The sequence below is a fragment of the Ichthyophthirius multifiliis genome, assembly GCF_000220395.1.
Source record: "Ichthyophthirius multifiliis unplaced genomic scaffold scaff_1120509251269, whole genome shotgun sequence".
Taxonomy (NCBI): Eukaryota; Ciliophora; class Oligohymenophorea; order Hymenostomatida; genus Ichthyophthirius; species Ichthyophthirius multifiliis.
Genome location: NW_004086039.1, coordinates 20392 through 43124, shown reverse-complemented (window position 1 = coordinate 43124; position 22733 = coordinate 20392). Strand labels below are relative to the sequence as shown.

General features: G+C 15.2%; 4 protein-coding genes across 4 annotated transcripts, besides 36 other annotated features; 3 read left to right on the top strand and 1 right to left on the bottom strand. All coding sequences in view use genetic code 6, as the record gives it.

The window, feature by feature from the left end:
- On the top strand, positions 1-1537 carry IMG5_172930 (uridine kinase, putative). The gene is made up of 2 exons (XM_004029745.1): positions 1-786; positions 836-1537. Exons 1-2 carry the CDS (start codon positions 28-30, stop codon positions 1463-1465), a joined length of 1389 nt encoding a protein of 462 aa, XP_004029793.1. The 5' UTR covers positions 1-27; the 3' UTR covers positions 1466-1537.
- A 501-nt stretch (positions 1538-2038) lies between these two features.
- Positions 2039-2095: a microsatellite.
- Positions 2096-2885: 790 nt separating this feature from the next.
- Positions 2886-3290, bottom strand: IMG5_172920 (hypothetical protein; the record flags this gene model as incomplete). Its single annotated transcript, XM_004029744.1, has 1 exon — positions 2886-3290. The coding sequence occupies one exon, from the start codon at positions 3288-3290 to the stop codon at positions 2886-2888; it is 405 nt and encodes a 134-aa protein (XP_004029792.1).
- A 2491-nt stretch (positions 3291-5781) lies between these two features.
- Positions 5782-5978: a microsatellite.
- Positions 5848-5973: a microsatellite.
- Positions 5946-6140: a microsatellite.
- Positions 6067-6105: a microsatellite.
- Positions 6141-6218: 78 nt separating the features above from the next.
- Positions 6219-6295: a microsatellite.
- Positions 6296-6332: 37 nt separating this feature from the next.
- Positions 6333-6380: a microsatellite.
- Positions 6381-6560: 180 nt separating this feature from the next.
- Positions 6561-6606: a microsatellite.
- A 540-nt stretch (positions 6607-7146) lies between these two features.
- Positions 7147-7180: a microsatellite.
- Positions 7181-7382: 202 nt separating this feature from the next.
- Positions 7383-7441: a microsatellite.
- Positions 7438-7507: a microsatellite.
- A 199-nt stretch (positions 7508-7706) lies between these two features.
- Positions 7707-7766: a microsatellite.
- Positions 7767-8057: 291 nt separating this feature from the next.
- IMG5_172910 (protozoan cyanobacterial globin family protein, putative) lies at positions 8058-8738 on the top strand (the record flags this gene model as incomplete). The annotated part of the gene is made up of 2 exons (XM_004029743.1): positions 8058-8172; positions 8353-8738. 2 exons carry the CDS (start codon positions 8058-8060, stop codon positions 8736-8738), a joined length of 501 nt encoding a protein of 166 aa, XP_004029791.1.
- Positions 8209-8283: a microsatellite.
- Positions 8213-8340: a microsatellite.
- Positions 8601-8649: a microsatellite.
- A 506-nt stretch (positions 8739-9244) lies between the features above and the next one.
- On the top strand, positions 9245-10586 carry IMG5_172900 (protozoan cyanobacterial globin family protein, putative; the record flags this gene model as incomplete). Its single annotated transcript, XM_004029742.1, has 4 exons — positions 9245-9306; positions 9567-9923; positions 9997-10356; positions 10409-10586. The coding sequence occupies 4 exons, from the start codon at positions 9245-9247 to the stop codon at positions 10584-10586; spliced, it is 957 nt and encodes a 318-aa protein (XP_004029790.1).
- Positions 9330-9370: a microsatellite.
- Positions 9937-9984: a microsatellite.
- A 391-nt stretch (positions 10587-10977) lies between the features above and the next one.
- Positions 10978-11016: a microsatellite.
- Positions 10986-11016: a microsatellite.
- Positions 11017-12472: 1456 nt separating this feature from the next.
- Positions 12473-12513: a microsatellite.
- Positions 12489-12537: a microsatellite.
- Positions 12490-12537: a microsatellite.
- Positions 12506-12543: a microsatellite.
- A 1041-nt stretch (positions 12544-13584) lies between these two features.
- Positions 13585-13631: a microsatellite.
- A 509-nt stretch (positions 13632-14140) lies between these two features.
- Positions 14141-14268: a microsatellite.
- Positions 14269-15784: 1516 nt separating this feature from the next.
- Positions 15785-15840: a microsatellite.
- A 50-nt stretch (positions 15841-15890) lies between these two features.
- Positions 15891-15925: a microsatellite.
- Positions 15892-15931: a microsatellite.
- Positions 15901-15931: a microsatellite.
- A 44-nt stretch (positions 15932-15975) lies between these two features.
- Positions 15976-16022: a microsatellite.
- A 2648-nt stretch (positions 16023-18670) lies between these two features.
- Positions 18671-18732: a microsatellite.
- A 674-nt stretch (positions 18733-19406) lies between these two features.
- Positions 19407-19462: a microsatellite.
- A 400-nt stretch (positions 19463-19862) lies between these two features.
- Positions 19863-19928: a microsatellite.
- Positions 19929-20039: 111 nt separating this feature from the next.
- Positions 20040-20073: a microsatellite.
- A 39-nt stretch (positions 20074-20112) lies between these two features.
- Positions 20113-20165: a microsatellite.
- Positions 20166-22615: 2450 nt separating this feature from the next.
- Positions 22616-22681: a microsatellite.
- Between the last annotated feature and the right edge of the window lie 52 nt (positions 22682-22733).

The window sequence follows — 22733 nt, the reverse complement described above, 5'->3', positions numbered from 1 at the left end:
ATATAAAAAAAAACCTATTAAATTATAATGTCATTAAATTTAGGAAGAAAAGAATCATTAGAAATTAAACGTATTCTAGTCGGAGTAGCAGGTGGGTCAGCCGCTGGTAAAACTACATTATGCAATAACATAAGAAAAGAGATGACATATGATGGCGAATTTAATGTTCTAATAGTTCCCTTAGATTGTTTTTATAAGGGTGTAGACAAAACGAAAACCGATGCTCGAGATTATAATTTTGATCACCCAGATGCTTTAGATTTTAACTAAGCTTATAATTGTTTATTGGCTCTATTAAATGGTTAGCCTACTGAAATTCCTAGATATAATTTTTGCACACATTACCCTGAAGAATAAAAGGATAAGGTAGAGCCTACTGACGTAATTCTTTTTGAGGGAATTCTTTCCCTATATGACCCAAGGATATGTGATTTGATGTAATATAAGATTTTTATGCACTGTGATGATGATATAAGACTTTGTAGAAGAATTGTTAGAGATATAAATGAAAGAGGAAGAGATGTCGAAGGCGTACTTTTTTAATATAATAGATTTATAAAAAGATCTTTTGATGAATACATTAAGCCTACTATGAATTGTGCGGATATGATAGTCCCTGGAAGTAGAAATAATATGGTTTCAGTTTAATTTATTGTTTAGCATTTGAAAGCTAAAGCAAAATAAATTGGAATGTACAAAAAGACTATAAAAAAATCAATTGTTTTTGATGGAGATGTAGTAGAGTCTTTTGAACATAGTATTATGAATATTAATAATAAAAAAGAAGTAATCTATATATTTATATATGTTTTTTTAAAAAATAAAAAATAAACAGGGCTATTCTTTAACTGAAGATTTGTCTTTTTAAAAATGTATGGTTTTTCCTAAAAGTGATGTTATGAAAAGAGATATTCATACCACTTTTGTGAGATTGACTGAAGAATTTACTTATAAAAAATCAAAGGGTATTTTTAAAGAATATCTTAAACATGCAATAGTTTTATGGGAAAAATTAGCTTAGATGAATAATGCTTAACCTAATGATGTTTAAGCTTTGTCTTTATTTGATTTCTTTTCGATTTATAAATAATAGTAAATGGAATTTAAATAATATGTTATCATAACTTTCCATGTACTTTAGCCGGAACATGAGTAGTTGATAATAGAATAATGTCAATGGTTTGAAGCAAATTAATAAAAAGTGAAAATTATTATTATTGCTTTATTGGGGTCTTTAAGCTAGTTTGCTAGTCTGAAAAATTAGTGCAAAAATATATTACATTTTATTAATATTTTGTGTATTGCTAATAGAAATTAGTTCATAAAAACTATTTAAGATAATTATACAGATGAATAAAAATAATAGTTTTTTGATTGGAAATTTATGTAAGAAAAATTGTTTAAAAAAACACAAAATTATCTCAAGAAAAATTAAAAAAAATTCGAAAATGAAATTATTAGTTGAATGCTTATATTTTTATTTTATTTCATACATATATAATTATTTATTTTTTTAATATTGAGATAGAATTAAAAAATTTTATTTATTGAATATCTTATTTTTTAAAAATTAATTAATGATTATACATAATATATAATATTTTTTTAAAAAAAATATATATTACATAAATAAAAAATTTTACTATTTAAATTTATATATTATATAAAATATTTATATCCTTTTTTTTTTTTGCTTAACTTAATTTTATGTTTATTAAAAAAAAATTATTTATTTATAATATCAGGATATTTATTAATTTAAATATATAATAAATAAAATGAAACTAAATATAATTTTTTTTAGTTATCATTTTAAGTTTAACTATCAAATTAAACTATTATTATATGTTTTTTAATATATAATATATGTAAGAAATTATATTATATATAAATTAAAAAATAAGAAAAATTATATTAATTAATAATTTTTAAAAAATAAATATATAATAATAATTTTAACATATAAAATAAAATATTATTAAAGAAAAATTAATATTTATATAAAGTAAGATTAAAAAACAACAATATATATACATTTATACTTTTATATAATTTATAATACTTTATATATTATATTAAATATTTTATTTAATTTCGAAAATTTGATTAATATGAATTTATTTAATTTTAAACTTATTTTTATATATCTATTCAAGCAAATTTTATTATAATAAAACTCTACCTAATATATAATAAAAAGTATTTTATTTTTGGAAAAACTTAAAATGAAAAATTTTTTTCAAAAATCAATTAACCTAGCTTAATCTAAAAAATGATGTTCTATTTAATTAATATTGATATTGCTTACATTAAGTAATTAATTAATATCTAAAAAACATTTTTTTTTAAATAAAGTATAGATTTATAGTTTATCATTGTTAAAATCTTTATAATCTTTAACAATATTAACATTGGTATATTATTTTTCACATCCTTTTTATACTAAATATAATTTATATAAGCATTCACTTATTTTTTCATATATAACCCATGGTAAAATAGACTATTATTATTATTGGTATTATTTAGTAGGTGAATTTATATTGTTTAAAACAACGTTCTAATTTTATGAGTTATTTTTTTTTTGGTATTATTAAAGTTTATTTTCATATATATTAATATCTTATAAGTAAGGATTTATACAAGGGATATAACTATATATTCTTTAATTTTGAAGTTTGGCAACTTCTTTTTGATATCCATCATATTTATCATTAAAAACATAATCATAAAATTTAAGTTCTAATTTACAAAAAGACTATTCTTTACTCAATATTTCTTTTTCTAATTTTTCCATGTATTTGGGACAAATATTTTTATTTTGGAAACCGCAGTTTATATAACATGAAGAGTTGCAAAATTTAATTTTTCATGGCATATTCGTATCAAATCTAAGTATTTTATTATATAACTTGTTCTTAGATCCATTTGCTTTTATTAAATTACTTGGTTTACTAACCAATAAACTATATAATTAAATCTATTAGAGTATTTTTATACAAAAGTGTTCTTTTGTTTTATTGTTTTTTTTGTTTATAATAAATTAGTAAGGTTTAATCTAATAAAGTATTTACATTCGATATTAGTTAAAATTTCAATAATAACCGAATCTTCATATAAAAGTATGCTTTTAGGTTCTAAAATAAGCATATCTAGTTTTTTTCTTTAAATGCTTTTAGTATTTAATTATTCTTCTTCTTTTTGAGATGAACTTTCATTTTTCTTATTTGAAAATTTACTTATTTCATATTAAGTGTATTTTATTTTAACTTTTTCGAGTAGAGCATCATATTATCGAATTCCCTTATTTTTAGAATTACTTGTGGAAACTTATTTAAAAAAATTTAATAATAAAAGGCTTGTTAAATTATTTTATAGAAATTCGTTTCCTCTAAGTTCTATGTAATCTCTTATTATTTACCATATATTTACACTTATTTCCTCTTTTCTTTTCAAAAACTCATCTTTTTCACTTTCTGTCATTCCTAAAGGAAACGGAATATAATACTATTATTATATTATATTTTTTTATTTTTTTAATTATATATATGATATTACACATCTCATAATAAATAATAAAAAAGTTAAAGGAGTCATATAATAATCGAAAGTTAATATAATACTAATCCTAAAGTTTCTTGGTTTAATTTTAAAAACTATAGAAGATAAGGCAGTAACGACATTTAATCCCATATAAGAATAATTACCTGAAAAAATTTAGAATTCATTATCTTATTACTCATTGAACATCATATTTTCTGTATAATTATTATTACAATGTATTGAATTAAAAAATATATTATTATTCAAATTCGTAGAGAGGTTAAAAATGTTAGTATTAGACAATTATGTATGATTTAGGAAAGAATTATTACTCTAAATAAATTAATCTTATTAATGAGAAAAAGAATCTGTAAAGAAAGGAATAAATTCGGAATCGTTTTGGAAAAAAAAAAGTAAGTTTTAGTAAAATTTATTTATATTATTACTTCTTTAAACCATTTATTATAAAAATATTTTCATTTAACTATTTAATATATCAACATCTAATTCTATAATATATATAAATAAAAAAGAAAGAAAAATCATATAATTTAAAATAAAAATTTATGTACCAATTAAATTACTAATTTATTATAAAGAAATAGATAATTAATCTTTTTCAATTAATAAAGATTATTGAGATTATGTAGTAGAATTCGATATTCTATCCATATTATTATTATCTGAAAATTTAGATATTTAGGGGCTTAAATTTATTTCAGAAAGCATTTTTTCTATTTTATAAAATAGTTACATATATGAATATATAAAAAAATATTAATGTAGAAATATATTAATATATTTATATAATAAAAATGAATTTTTATAAATATAATATAAAAAATATATATATTTATATATATAGTTATATTTAATTTTTTACCACTTTTAGAACTAAATGAATTACATAAATTACTATTAAAACTTCCGTTTTTATAAAAGAACTTGTTCCACTATCGCCTTATATATATCAAATATAATATATAAAATTTGAAAGTATATTTTTTTACTATCATGGTAAAAGTCTGACACTATTTTTTTTTATTTTATTTTATAATTTTTAAAATTTTTAATATACTAAATGATTCATTTGATAGTCTTTACTAATGTCCGAATATATTTTTAGGTGAACTAATAATATTTTGCTAATGAATCATAGAAAATTTAGAACTTTTAGATTGGTGGTCTTTTAATTTTCTTCTTTTAATGAAGGATTCCATTTAGACTTTTATTGCGTTTGTATTCAAAGAAGGAGTTTCGGCTTCTGTAATGTCAAATATAGTTTTTTATTAAAATACTCCACTCATATTTGTATATTTAGAGTAATTATATTTTTTAAGTATATTTCTTTTACTTTTTTTTTTGTTTAAAAATTATTTATAGTTTTTTTTTTTATGAAATTAGTTTTTTTTCTTTTTTTCAATAGAAAAAATAATATTTACATTTATATTTTTATTTAAAAAATATTTTTTTTTTAATTATATTGTTTTTTTGGTTTTTATTTTTTTTTAATATAATTTCTAAATTACAAAAAACTTAATTCTGTTATGTTATTTAAATATTAATTGTAACTATTTATTTTATTAAATATATACTATATAAAGATATAAATTTTATAGTCATATATTCATTAGGCTTAATTTATATTTATTATTATAAATTCAATTTAATAATTTTTAATAATTTTTTTATTTAAAAAAAAAATATATATAATTATTAAACACAATTTTTTTTTATAAATGTTAGTGTAATTAATATGATAATTAAAGAAAATATTATTAATATTTTATAAAATGTGTGTTTATAAATTAAATAAAATAAGTATTTATAATAATATTAAATTAAAAAATAATTTTTTATATTATTTTTTTTTTTTAAAAAAAAAAATATATAAAGTGATTTTCTTTATTTATAAAAATGTTAAATAAATATAATAATTGAATTCAAATTTTTAAAAATAGATTTTAATATTAAAATAAAATAAAATTAAAATAATTCTCTATTTTAAAATAAAATAAAAAAAAATTCCTTTATAGAAAACATTTTTTCAGTTAAATAAAAAAATTATATAAATTTTATATATTAATAAAAAATATATAATTTATTTTTATACATAAAAATAAATAAACGCAAACATTGAAATAAAAACTGACATAAATAATTTATATTTAAGAAAAAATTAAGATATTAAAATTAATAATAAGTTAATTAAATATACATAATTACAAAAATAAATAAATATATATATATATATATATATATATATATATATATATATATATATAGTATATATATATATATATATATTATTATTTATTATATATATTATTATTATTATTATTATTTATTATATATTATTATTATTATTATTATTTATTATTATTTATTATATATNTATATATTATATATATATATATATATTATTATTATATATAAGTAAACTAAATTATTAATTTAAATAAAAGTAAAATAAAATAAATAATTAATTAAATAAACTAAATATATATATATTATTATTAATTAAATAAAATAAATAATAATAATAAAGTAAATAATTAATAACTATATTATAATTAATATATATATATATATATATAATATATACTATTATTATTTAATTTTACTTTTATTTTTACTTTATTTATTTATTTATTATTATTATTAATTAATAAATAATATATATATATATATATATATATATATATATATATATATATATATTTACATTTTAGATATATACATATATATTATAGGTATTTTTTACTATATATATTTTATATAATTTTTAATAATTATTTTTTAATCATACTTAATTATTTATTTAATTATTATTTAATAATATTTTAGCTAATTTGATTCAAATAATTTATAATATATAATTTCATAATAATTATTTTATATATATAGAAAAAACATTAATTTCAAAAATGAAAAAATATATAATTATAAAAAAAAATCTATATATATATTATATTTTAATATAAATAAAAAATATTAATAATATTAAAAGAATTATAAATATTACTATATTATTTAAATAATAATACTAAATTCATTTTAATATTATAAAAATATATCATTTATTATTTTAAATTTAATTTTTTCTTTTTCTATTTAATTCTTTTATTATATATTTATTTAAAATAAAAAAAATATTCATAACAATGAATAATACTGTTTTAACAAATTAAGCATCATAATTTGGAAAGTATTAGATTCCTTCTTAGTAAATTTTTATTTAAAGAAAGAATGTATATGCAGCAGTTCATTCAAAACCAGTTTTAGAAGGGCATATATTAATAATACCAAGAAGATAGACTAAAAGATTATATGAATTAACAGAAATAGAAACACTTGACATTTGGACAACTGTTCAATAAGTAACAAAAGTTTTAGAATAAATTCATAAAACTTAATGTTTTGTTATTGTTGCAGACGGATAAAATGCAGGTTAATATAATTAAATAAATTATTGTAAATTTTATTATTTATGTCTTTAAAGGATAATAAATAGAACATGCACATATAAATATTATTCCTAAAAACCCAAATAATAATTAATTATTTTTAAATGATGATGAAAAGTATTTATATAATTTAAGTTAAAAAAATAAATATATAAATAAATAAATTTATATATATATATTAATTATTTTTAATTAAAAAATATTCAAATATAGCAAGGCAACCGAGAGGTTAAGAAGAAATGTAAGAGGAAGCAAATAAATACAAAGCATATTTTGAATAAGGCATTATTTAATGAAATTATAATAAAAAAAGTCATTAATATTATATATTTTTTGTATCAAAATTATTAAATATTTATAATTTTAAATAAAAAAATATATATTATTTACAAATTATTTATTTATATTAAAATATATTTTATATAAAATATTAAATAATTTAATTATTTATATTTTTATAATTAATAATTTAAATATTTTACTATATTTATATTAATTTTAAATATAAAAAAATTAAATAAAATATTTATTATAAATTTTTTAATTTATTAATATAAATGGGTAATTGTCAAAAATAATAAAATATTAATTAACATATTAAGGAAGATTCGAAATTTACAATAAATACAGAGCCAGATTAAAAAGAAAACAATTCCAAAACTGCATAATGTAAATATAAAAAAAAAATTTTATAAAATATATATATACATATATATATATATATATATATATATATATATATATACATATTATATAGCAATTAGTTAAATAAACAGAAAAAAATCAAGTTTTTAGAGTTAATATGATAGTCCATATACATTTATACGCAGGCCTGCCCCAAATTTTACAGGAATAAGCTATTAAAATTAATTTTAAAAGATTAGTTTAAAAGACTTTAAAGATAAGTATATTGTATTGTTTTTTTTTCCTTCTGTTACTTAATAAATATGTCGAGAATTTATTCTTGAATTTTAAAATTAATATCATAAATTTTAATAAATAAATTGCCAAATAATTGGTTGTTCATCCGACAGTTAATTTGTTCATATGAATTATTGCTAAAAATCAATAGATGATAATGGCTTGGGAGAATTAAATTTTCCTTTATTATCAGATTTCGATAAATATATTTCAACTTGTTATGGCGTTATTATTGAAGATGGTAATTAAGAAGAATAAGGTATATAAAAAAAAAAATTATATATAAATATAAATATATATATATATATATATATATATATATTTATATATATTTATATATATATATAAATATTAAAATTTATTTTTATATATTAAATTTATTAATATATGTTTAAATATATAATTATTAACGTTTTTTTAGGTTCGAGCTTTCGATCTACATTTATTATTGATTAAAATTTAATTCTTCGACATATGAGTATAAATGATATTTCTATTTGTGTAAACCCAATTGAAATATGTAGATTAGTTGAAATTTTTTAATAAAATGATAATGATAATTATGCTAATTTACCTATTATTTCCGGCTGTCCATATTAAAATAATGCTAAAAGTTATCCAGAAATCGATACTTTTTCAAAATATTAGAAAAATTAAAAATGTTCTAAAAAAAAATTATTAATTAAAAAAATAAAAAATTTTTAAATAACAAAATAAAGCCGACACCAATAATAATAATAATAATAATTAAAGCACTAAGAAAAAATAAACAAAAAATTTTTAATAAAATAGTTAAACACTATTTGATAGATTAGGTGGAGTATTAAAAATATAAGAAATATCAGAAAATTTAGTTACTTAATTATTTAAAGATCCTTTATTTAAGAATTTTTTTAAAAATAATGTTAGCTAAAATTAACATAGATTAATTTTGAATTCTTTTTTAATAACTTATTTTGGAGGAACAGAATAGTAATAATATAAATTAAAATCAATTCATAAAAATAAAAAAAAATAGATATATTGGTAAAAATATGAAAGAAGCTCATTAAAATTTATAATTAAATGATGATCATTTTAATAAATTTATTGATTATTTTAAAAAAATTTTAAAAGAATAAAATATTAATCATTCTGTAATTTAAGAAACATTATGCTATATAGAACCTTTAAGATCCTAAATAGTTTAAATACCGAAAAATTCTTTATTTATAAGGGTAGGAGGTGAATAAAGTATAAAAAAAGCTGTAAATAGTTATTTTGATAAAATATTAAGTATAAACGAAATAAAGCAATATTTTAATAAAACTGATATGGAACAAACTAAAGAGAATTACGTTTAATATTTAGCATTGTCATTTGGAGGATAATAAAAGTAAGTGATAATTAGTAAATTAATTATATATATTAATATTTATTATATAAATATATTTATATATGTATATTTTTTTTTTTTTAAGTATATCTTATATTTATAATTTTTTTTCAATTAAAAAATTTGCATTATCCATTTTACGTTTCTATAATTTATTTTTTTATTGAATTTTAAATAAAAAATATATATAAATTTATATATATTATTTATAATTAATAATTTTAATAGAATAAATATTATTTATTTAATGTATAAAATAGATATACCGGAAAATAATTGAAAACAGTACATACTCCATACCATATACATGATAAATTATTTTCTTATTGTATTTTATAAATTTAATAAGCATTTAAAGATAATGGAACAGATGTAAGTTCTGCGAATGAAATCGGAAGACTTTTAGAATGTTTAAGAAGTGAAATACCGAAAAAGAATAATACACTTTTTGATAGGTTGGGAGGAAATGCTGTTTTCTAAAATTCTATGAACATGCTATATAATTAAAAAATTCCAGAAAATGAAAAAATAAAAGATTTTTTTAAAAGTGTTAATAGGTAGTAATTGGCTTAAAAAATGTGCGATTTCTATACTATGATTACTGGAGGACCTTATTAGTAGGATTTTTATTATAATATATAATATAATATATATATATATAAATATATATATATATATTTATGTTTATAGATATAATGGAAAAAATGTAAAGGACGCACATTAAAAATTTTATATAACATATCTCTAATTTGAAGTTTATAAAAACTTATTAAAAGAATGCTTGGAGGCTGAATGTAAAAATAAATAAGCTATTTTGGAATTCATTAATTTGTTAGAAACTATTAAAATAGAAGTAATGGGAGGAAAATCACCTTCTTTATTCGAAAAAATGGGTGGAGAAGAATAGTTGAATATATTTACAGAAACATTCTTTACAAGGGTTATGGCTGAAAAAAAAATTAAACATTATTTTATTAATGTTGATCTTAAAAAATTGAAAATTCATTTTAAAGAATTTCTTGGGATGGGGATGGGTGGACATGGAAAAAAGTATTTTTTTGTTATAATTATTTTTAATATTTTTTTAATTTTTTTTATTTAGATATAATGGTGAAAATGTGAGAGATTTTCATTAAAAAATGGATTTTAGTAATAAAGATTTCGATAATTTTAAAGAATTAATTGTTTTAACGGTTTAAGATCTTAACTATAAGCCAGAAATATAATCTGATATAATTAACTTTTTCGAATCTATGAGATTGATGATTGTTTCAGAATGAAAAATTTATATATATATTTTTTTTAATTATCATTGTATATTTAATTACTAGTTTAACAAAAAAAAAAAGTTATTTTAAATAATAGAAACTTTAATTTAAATATTTATAATTTAAATTTTTTGATATTTTTTTTTTTTTCTTCTAAAAATATTTAAATAGAATAATATAAAATAATATATATAAAAAATAAAAATTCGTTTATATTTTTTTTTTATAAAAATATAAAAAAAATATAATTTTTTTAATTATATATTTTTATTTTTTAGAAAATAAAAAGAAAATACTTATGAAAAAACAAGAAAATCTAATAAATAAAAATAAACATATTATTATATTATATTTTTTTTTTTTCAGTTTTATTTATAATAAAATTAAATATATTATTTTATCGTAAAAAAAAATAAAAATTAATAAAAATATAATAAAAATTTATTATATATTTATTTATAAAATAATTAAAAAAAAAAAAAAAACGCATGAAAAAAGGTTTAAATATAAAAAACGAAGTTAAGAAATTATTATTAAAAAGACAAGAAAATTTAAAAAATTCAATAATACAACCCCATAATAAAAAACCAATATAAAGGAAAAACTTAATTATAACGAACCTAATCTACTTTATTGTCAACAACAAAAAATTAATAATAAAACGAAAATTCATAAAAAAAAAAATTAGATGAATTTAAAAATAATTTATTATAAGTATCCACACATTCCAAAAACACTTTTTTCAATTAAAAAAGTAATTAAGATAAACATATTGAAAATGAAAAGCTGAATTTTAAGAAAGTTTTTTATATGAAAGATAAAAATGGAAAAATAATTGAAAATTAAGGAAAAAAGGACATATTGGTTTTATAATAGTCTAATATTCCCGCCCTTGATGATATTTTTAAATCTGTATATAATTAAGATTATTAGCAATAAAAAAAAATTAAGAAAATAAAAAAAAGAAGAAGAAAAACAAGATTAAATAAATATCTAAAAAGAAATCTAAGGAGAAAATTTAAAAGAAAAAGAAAAAAAAAATAGAAAGGAAATTAAAGAAATTAAAGCGACTAGAAAAATTAAAATAAAAGATAAATTAATTACAAGAAATGGAAAAAATAATTCCTTTAATATAAAAATAAGACGGTTAAGTTGACGAATAGAAATAAAAATTATTATAAGATCATTTATAAAATGAGAAAAGTTCTTTAGTTAGTTCTACTTTTTATCAAAATAATAAATCATACGAAGATACAGATTCTGTTATTTCATAATTAGAAAACGAAGAAAAATCAGAAGAAGATAAAATTGAAGAAGATAGTTAAATAAATATATCAGAAAAAAATCCAGAAGATATTTTTCAATAGACTTTAAAATCTTAATTAAATTCTAAATTGAACAGTCATAAAATTAAATTAGAGTCTATAATGGAAGAAAATCAAGAATATTATGAACATTTGGCAGGAAATTGTGCCTGTGGATAATGTAGATGTGGAAAATGTATGAATAAATGTATATAGTAAATAAGAAGGCCTAATTATTTAGATGTTAAATGGGCATCGCTTTATCAAAGGAGTTATAATTAATGTAAACTTTAAGATTCGAATTTTTTTGAGTAAAATAATTTAAAAGTTGTCAGAAAATCCTATATACCGTAAAATGAATAAACTTAAGAATATATTTCAACTTAAAAAGTATTATATATACATATATTATTATAAAAAACATCTAATTTTTTTATTAATTTAATTTTAAAATATTAAATCATAAAAAAAAAACAATATTACATTATTTCATAGTTGTTTTTTTTTAAATAATTTATTGAAAAAAGTTATATAAAAAAATTGAAATATACATATATATATATGTATAAAAATAAAAAAAAATATATAAAATATATATATATATATATAAATATATTTATTTATAAATTATTTATATTTATTTTAATTTATATATATTTTTATTTTAAATAAAAAATATTAAAAAGAACGATTATAAATCTCCATCTAGTTCTGATTATGTTTTTCAAAATAAATTATAAAAAGTTACTTCTTTGCCATTTTTTGGAAAATCTACTTATAAAGTTTATATATATATATATGATATTTTTTGTTATATATTTTTTTAGCATAATTATGTTGATTGGGAAGCTAAAATGGGTGGTAAAATTCCTTAGAATAATTTTAAGACAATAATTGATGGGATTAAATTATAAGGAAATTCAAGAGCAAAAGAAGATTATCATTTTTTTTAAAAAGTTGACAAAATTAAATCTGAAAAACCGAAAGACTAAAGTCCTTTTCCTAGATTGGCTAAATTTAATGATACTAATTATAAATTTAACTATTTGGTTGAATAAATTCCTAAAGTAGAATAGTCATCGAAACCAGCAGTAAATATATAATTTTATATTTTAAATTAATATATTATTTATCAAAAATATAATTAAAAAGTCTTACATTTATTAAGTTCCTAGTTACAAAGGATAATACTAGAGTTAGAATTCTAAAGATTATATAGTAAATGATGTACATTGTGATGGCATTAAAAAATTATAGGAAGCTTATTAAAGAAAAATAGAAAAATACTAAAAAAAACTTGAAAAGGAATATAAGAAAATATGTGGAGATATAAAGTGAGTTTTTATCTAAAATAAATAAAAATAAAAAAAGTAATAATTATACACTAAAGTATAAAAAGAAAAAATTTATATTATGTTAGAATATTTTTTAAATAAAAAATTAATTATTTAATAAATATATATATATATAATTTAATGAAAAAACATAAAGTTTATAAATTGTTTTATTTTTAGTAAACTTTTTATCCGAAAAAATTATTTAAATAAGTAAAAAAATTGACAAATTTAAAATAAAATAACATTTTTATTAGATTTATTAATTTATTTTTAAAAAATCGGAAAGGATAATTAGAAATATTATATTTATAAAAAAGACTTAATTTCAAATAAACTTATTTACTAACTGAATAATATAAATAATGAAACAATATTTTAATAAAATTAATATTAAATATCTTTATAAAAATAATATTTTTAAATATTATAAATTTTTTATAAACTTAATCATATTTTTTTATAACGAATTATAATAAATCTAAATTTTTTAAAAATATTTATAAATGATTATAAAAAAGGTTAAAAACCACTCATTTTTATAATTTTTTATTATATTTTAAATAAATTATAATTAATTATAATTTAATAATGACAAAAAATTTTTTTTTTTTTTTAAAAAAAAACATTAGATATTTAAAAATAATATTTGAAATATTTCTAAATATATAATTATACTATTTTTTTTTAAAAAAAAGAAAATATGAAACAATAGAGTTTATAAATAATTAGCATAATTTTTATAGATAAATGCTATTTATAATTTTATATAACTTATTATATTTTATATTTTTGATAAATTTTAATTTTTATACAAAAAAAAAATTAAAATTATATAGTAAAAATTAGGATTTTACTAAAAAAAATACAAATTTAGATTTGATTTTGTATAAAATACATAAAAAAATATGATATACTTAATTTTAATAAAAAAAAATAAAAAAAAAAAAACAACGAAAAAAAAAAAAAAAAAAAAAAAAAAAAAAAAAAAATTAAAAGAGAAAAAAATAAAATAAAAAAAAATAGAGAAAATATAAAAAAAAAAAAACAAAAAAATTAAAACAAAATATGTAAGAAATATAATAATAACCACAAACAACTCCATAATAACCCCCGTCTTAACCTAGTTAATAAACTTCCCAAAATCTTCCCTAAACCGAATTCGAGAATTAGATAAAAAATAATATCTAAATAATAAACCGAATACAAGAATTATAATAAATGTAATACGAAGCAGATGCATTAATAAACTATTATATGACATAAATTAATAATATAAACTAATTACTTCACTAACAAGAATAATACAAATTAACTTTAGCTTAATAAATAGAGACGTTAAAGTAGCAAATATCTGACCCTAAATTAAACATTAATAATATATTGAAGAAAAATAAACCAAAAAAATATAAAACTTCCTTATAAAAACTCAAATCTGCAATCGAAGATAGTTAGAGCATTAAAAATGGCGGGATACAATAGGATGTTTCGAATGATAAAAATTAATAAAAGGAAATTATTGAAAGCGCTGAAACTAATAATATTAGCAAAATTTTAGATTGTCCTGAAATTAATAACATTAAAACTGAGGCTTAGGATATTACAAATTAATAATCATTAGAAGAGAGTAAAATTAAAATTGAGGCAAATCCAGATATTATTAATAATAATATTTAAACAAGTGAACCTAAATAATCTAAATCTTATTCATGTTTTGTATGTAGTAAATAATTCGCTACAAGGTAATAGTTAGGAGGACATAAAGCAAGATCCCATCCTTTTGCGCCTTGCTAAAGAACAGATAGAGAGGCTAAAAAAAAATAAAAATAATAATAATTGCAAAAACTTTAAAGTGAAGATTTATTCTTACTTTCCTAAATATAAAAAAATAACCTTTTTTTTAACCCGATGGTATAATAATTATCTATTAAAAAAGAATATGGGTTAGATAGTAATGCGCTTCTATAATAATATTCATAAATTGAAAATATATAATAATTAAAATAATAAACAGCTATTTAGTAATTTCCAATTATTGTTGTAGATAATAAGAATAATTAATTAAATGATAATGTCTGAATTTTTTTATTTCTAAATAAAATGGTATATATTAATATAAAATTTATACTTAATATATATATATATATATTTTTTTTTTTTTTTTTTTTCTTATTTTTGTTATTAAAAAAAAAAAAAAAAAAAAAAAATTATTTTGTTATTTTTTTTTATTTTGTTTTTAATAAAAATGTATGCTTTTTTTGTATAATATTTTCAAATAAATTAATTAGTAAATGAAGTCAAAAAAAAGAAATTATACTATAATATTTAAATTATAAAATAGCAAAAATAAATATAATATATATTTTTTATTATATTTTTTTTAAAAAAATTAATTAATAATTAAAATTAAGTTTACTTTAATTTATTTTTTACTTTTGTAAAATCATCATTAGATAATAATAGTAAAATAAAAAATTATTAATTATATTATTTAATATAAAAACAGCAATATTTTTTTTATTAATTTTAGGTATTTTTTATCCAATCGTTATTAAGTCATATATTAATTTAAATAAAAAAATATTATAACAATATATAAACATTTATTATATCAATATAAAAAAAAATTAATTTTTTTTAAATTATTTTAATTAGTATTATTTTATATTTAATTATAAATTTTTATTATTTATTTTTATTTTTTTTATTTTTTATTTTTAATAAATTAACTTTCATTTTTTATTTCTTTATAAATTAATTAACAAAAAAATAAAATAAAAAAAACTAAATAAATAAAAGTATAAAATAAATATTTTTAATAATTTATAAATATAAAAATGATAATAAAATAAATATTATATTTGCAAAATAAACTATAAAAAGCAAAATCGTTAAAAAGCATATTTACAACTTATAATTTATCCCAAATTAAACAAGAAATTTTTTAGTTTACTCCTGAATATTTCTAATAAGTAGACATTCACATCTAAAAAAATCCAGATTTAATAAAAGCCATCTAAGAATCTGATCTAATTGAAAAAATAATATAAAATCTTGATGTAAAAAGTGACCAAATATTTGATTGTATACATATATTAAATAAATGTAATATGAAAGAAAACGCTATTTTAGATTTTTTGGTTAATTTCGATTAAGAAAAAATAATAAATGAGAATTAAATAAAACTTATATTTGATTATTTTTTAGAAACTAAATAAACTTAAAAATATTAGAAGATTTTAATGGATTTTTTTATAAAAAAAATGGATATAATTCCATAAGATTTGGTTTTTGATTTATTAGAAAAATATTAATTTAATATAAACAAGAATTTTTTAGAATAAATTGAAAAAAAATTTTTATAAGAAAAAAATTTAGAATTTAAAACTTAAATGATATATTTGAATTATTTTACAAAATTTAATTTTTTAAATGAAAATTTGGAAAATATTTTTGTCCAAATTTTGGAAAATAAATTTAATTAAAAAGCCTATATGTAGTATTTTAATTCAACTATTTTTTAATTTTCATATTAAATTTTATTCTTTTTTGCACTTTCTTTTTAAAAAACAAAACATTTGCATAATTCTTTCCTTTAAAATATAAAAAAAATAAAAAACAATTCAATTGATATTACAATACCTTTAAGTTTGTTTATTTATTCGTAAAAAGTTTTTAATTCAAATGAAGATATAGATTCCTTTTTTTAACCTTTTTTAAGATTTAAGGAGTATTCTTAAGAAAATTATTTATAATTGAAAGATATTTAAAAAAATTATTTTCCGAATATAAAATTTAATTATAATATTGATATTTTTAATATAGATTTTTTCTTGTATGTAAATAATTAAATTTAAATTGCAGTTGTTATTATGTTTGAAAGTGGAATGAAGTAAACAAAAATTAATTGTTTGGAAAAAATTGGTTATTAAGTTATTTTTATAAATAGATTAGAATGGAATTTATTAAATAATTAATAAAAAATTAAATAAATATAATAATTAGTTTCTCAAAAAATTAAATGAAATTTAAAATTTTATATTTCTATATATTATTATAAACTTTTATATTAAAAAAAAACTTTATTTAAGAATAATTAAATTGAATTTTATTTAGTGTGATAGTGTTTTTAAATGAAAAATTATTAACTATTTTTATATTAATATACAGCAAATATTAAATATATATAAAAAATATATTTTATATAAAAATAATTCTAATATATTTAATATATAATAATAGATAAATTATTAAAAAAATAAATTTTTAAACTTCATATATATAATTAATAAATATATAATATATTAAAATAATTAAAAAAAAAATCAATGTTATATATAAAAATAGAATATCCAATATTTATTTTTTTCAACTATTTTCAAATTCCTACAAGAATTATTCTGGTTCAATCTATTCAATTTTTTCTATTTCAATTTTAGGATCTGTTAAATAATCAATATACTTATTAAATAAAATATCTAATTTCTCTTAATATTAATCTTTTATATTATATAAATCTTTTAATTCATAATTATTATTAATATTCTTAATCACGTCTCTAAAATCTCTTTAAAAAATATATTCACTATTATAAACTTATTTAAGATTCAATAAAATGTATATAAAATTTTCACTAGTTATTTATTTTTTATGCATTTCTTCAATAAAAGCTTATCTAATATTTTAAGTGATTATATAACATTCTAAATATATCTAATAAAATTAAGTAAATCTTTTATAAATATGATTATAGTAATCACAAGAAAAGTTCTGTTTTATAAAATTTATGAAATCGTTTTTGTAATATATTATTTCTTAAGATTATTTATTTAATTAGTATAATCTATATAATTGATTAAATTTTAATTTATTTATTTTTTAAAGAAATTATTTTTGCATATTATCCATTTAAAATATTTCTATATTGTCCGAAAGTTAGAATTTTTCATATATTATGTTAAAAATTGTATGATTTTAATAAATAAATTATATTTATTAAATAATTAGTTCAATTTATATATTTTAAATGCAATTTATTATAGATATTTAAGAATTATTCGTATGATATTCTTAATTTTGAATTAAATTAGTCAGAATTTCTATAATTTTTTAATTTAATATACTAATTTATTCTTATTATTAATTATCAACATTTTATTGATCTTTTTCTATATAAATTAATTTATTGTTTTGTTTTTCTTAATAAATAATTAAATCTTTTTAATCTTTGATTAAATATTAATTAAGAAAATTATGAATTTCTTTTCGCATATAAACTTTAGAATCATTCTTTGTAATTAATTAAAGTACTATAATAATAATAAATGATACTAATTGAATACTTTAATCAAATTATATATTTTTTGAATTTAATAGTATAAAGAAAATAAATTGACTTTATTAATTCAAATTACTTAAAACATTACTATTGTAATTTTCATATTTATAAATTTTTAGATATTATTATTATTATTATTATTATTATTATTATTATTATTATTATTATTATTATTATTATTAATAATATGTTTTCTTTATTTTTATATCAGAATCATCTATAAACTTTTTATATAATTATGGAATTAATATCATTTCTTTTTATTTTTTTTAATTTTAAATAAAGTATTCTAAATAAATTTCAAAAAAACCATATTCTATTAAACTTTCCTAATTTTAAAAATATATATAATTACACTAAATTTATAAATATTATTACTCTTATTTTTTATTTTATTTAATTTTCTTTTGTAATTTCTAAGATTTTTAATATACTTTCAATAACATATCCCTTTTAATTTTTATTTCTATATTTAAAGAAGTTTAAAACATTAAATAATAGATTATTTTATTATATTTAGTTTTATTATTGTTCCTATTCATTTTTAAGTAATACTTCTCCAAAAGTTGTATTTTCAATCAAATTTAAAAGTACACATCCTAAAAATATTTTATCGTATTCAGTAAAATCTTTACACAATTCAATTTTATTTCTTGTTACTGATCTAAGTAAAATTCTTGCCAAATTTAAAATATAGCTTTATAATGGAGATATGCTGTTTTGTTTTTCATCTTATTTAATATTGTTATTTTTATTAAGAAAAGCAATGTATCTATATTTATGTGCTTATATGAAAATTCCATATTTATAAATATTTGTTATAAAAAATTTATAATCTTCTGGCGATAATAGCGTTTTTTTATTTATATTAATTGAATTTAGTTTTATTTTTAGTAATTCATTTTATTTTTAATGTAAATACGTGTTTAAATTTTTTTATTTTTATAAATATTCATTTTCTTCATTTTTAATATGTTTATAAAGTTTTTATTGTTATATTTTTTGATTAAATTAGCATATTTAATATTTTAGGGAATTAATCTAAGGTATTCTTTATGTCAATAAATGGCTTACTTAATCTTGTTTTTAAATAATTTCTTATATTTAATTATCAAAATAAAGTATTTCAAGAGATTATTAGACTAACTATAATTTCAATTCTAGAGAAATGTTATCTGTTTTAAATTCTTATAATTTTTTTTTTGTAATATAACCAATGTTTGAAATAAATTATTTTAAAAGATTTGCCTAAAATAATTAAATATATAAAATAAATATGTAAAAAATAAAAAAAAAAAATTATATGTATAAAATATATTTATATATATATAAATATAAATATATATATATATATATATCTATATATATATATATATATCTATTTACTAATTCCATTTGACACAAAGAAAGACAAAACTTTCTATCAACTAATTTTATTTAATCATTTGAATATATGCAATTTAATGAAATATTTTACATTTATTATCTATATTTTTAAAATATATTATTATTAATATATATTAAATAATATTCTTGTCCGTAATGCATCCAAAAATCTTAATATTATTTTGAATTATTTTTATTATCTTAATTATTTGAATTTTCATTATTATCTATATTTAGTGGGATAAACCTATTTTATTTATTATAAAATATAAATTTTTATATATTAAATATTTTTTTCTTACCCAAAAATTTAACAAATACAATCACTTATTAATTTATTATCATTTAATGTTATTACGTTTTTTTTTGTAAATTAAATGTTTAGTTAAAATTAATTATATTATTCATAATTTTAAAAAAGTCTTCTTTTATTTTACAATTCAAACTATAAAAAAAATTCCTAAAAGGTTTTGTTTAAGTACAAACAAACTCAATGTTTAATTTGAAAAAAAATAAAGAATCTAATAATTAAATTATAGTATTTTAAAGATTATCTGATTATTTTATATATCCTTTAGTAAATATTTCATTAAAAAATTTAATATTTTCTTTAAAAAGATCAAAGTATTTAGATTAATTTTATTAAAAACTTTCATATTAAGATTTATAATTATTTTAATTTTATTGGTATTATTTTTATAATTCAGTTAATCTATTCACATTTTTAAATTTATTTATTTATTAATAATTTCTAGAGAAATCCTAAGGATTATAATTGCAAATACTTTTATAAAAATTATTTAAATCATAATACTAATGTTATTAATCATCCTCAATAATACCCAATTAATATTCATAATAAGAATTTTGATTACATAATTTTTATTAAATCATTTATTTATAACAACCTAATAACGAATAATAAACCAAGGCATCTTTATCATTTAATTTTCTGTTATCATCTAACATCCATTACATATCATCAGTCTATATTTATTTAAATAAATCTTCTTTTGAAATTTTTTAAGAATGTAGTTATTCTATTAGTAACAAATTCATTTATTAATGCCAGCCTACAATTTCAAAAAATCGTTTTAAAAATTAAGTAAAATCAAAATGAATTAACATAATATATACAAACATTAGATTATAACTATCTAAATTTTTATTTTTATCTACATGTTTAAATTCTGAAATATTGCATATAGTAGTAAATCTGTTTAACTATATTTAAAAATATTCAATACTTTATCTACTCATTGCTATTTTTAAGAATTCTTCTTTAAAAGGAATAATCAATTGTTAAATTAAATTGATTATATTTTAAGCTAGATCTATTTTTATTTCAGTTTTTTTTATATTTAAATTTTTTCCTAAACTTTTCCTTTTAGTTTAAAATTCTTTATCAATTTTGGAAAGAATCATTTATAATATTTAAGGATAATAATAATTTAGAGTTTTAATTAATTCTTTTTAATTAATTTTATTATTTATTTTATATTCATTTAATTTTATTTATAAATTTTCAATATTATTCAATCTATAATAAACAAACAAAATATATTTGCTATCGATTAAGTTTGAGTTTTCATAAAATCTAAGTATTTATAAATAAAGATTTTTTAGTTTTTCCTCGTTTTTATGTTTTTCTAAATAATAAGCGTAAGTAAGCAAAGTTCTTCTTTCGAATTAATTTGTTTGTTCTTTATTTTATTACGTAATTATTATTTTTTATAAAAATTCTAAACTTTAACTATATTAGCCTAAAGTGTTATATATCTTACATAATTCTAAATAATTTGCATTTTGTTTATAAAAGTTAATTGCTAATTATAAAGTATCTTAAACTTATTTATAAATAGTTAATTCCTTGTCTTACTATTAATTTTATTTGAATTAAAATTCATATTATTGTTTATATTTTTCTTTATTTAAATCAATTAAATTTTGGGCTTTTTTTAAATTTATGAATACTAAACATCTATTTATATATAAATATAAGTTTTTTTTTTAACAAAATAAAAAAAATATAATTACTCTTGATATTTATCTTCTTCTCCTATTTTTTTATAAAATTAAGCCGCTTCTAAATAATTTTTATTATCTTTTAATTAATTGGCTAATTTCATAAAATCATCCTTGTTATTCTAAATAGGTTCAAATTCTGATATATAATGCAAATGTTCTTTCTAAAAAAAAAAAAATTATTAAGTGGATTTTAAAAAAAATTACTATAATTTATTTATAAATTTCATTGTCATTAAAATCTCTTTTATCTATAATATCCATCTTAAAAAGTAAATTAATCATAGGATTTCTATAAATTTACTAATTATCTTCATATATAAATATTCTGGATCTCGAACGACTAACTGCAACATAAATTTCCTTTAAATTTCCACATAATAATTCAAAATCTTTATGATATTTATATTCTATTTAATATTTGATATCTTAATTATTATTTAATTAATATGCTTATGCGTTTCCATAATTTTCATTAAATTAATTTAATTATTCTAGAAAGAAAATAGATTTTTAAGATAAAAAAATTAAAAAAATATAAATATATATAAAAATATTAAATATATTTTTTTATTTAATAAAAAAATTATTTAAATTATATAACTTATTATATGTAAATATTAATATGATGAAAATAATAACTAAAATAAAAAAATATATATATATATATATATATATATATATATATTTATATATATATATATATGAATTTATATATATTTACTATCGATTATTAAATAATTTATCAGTTCAAGAGATTAACAATTTTTAT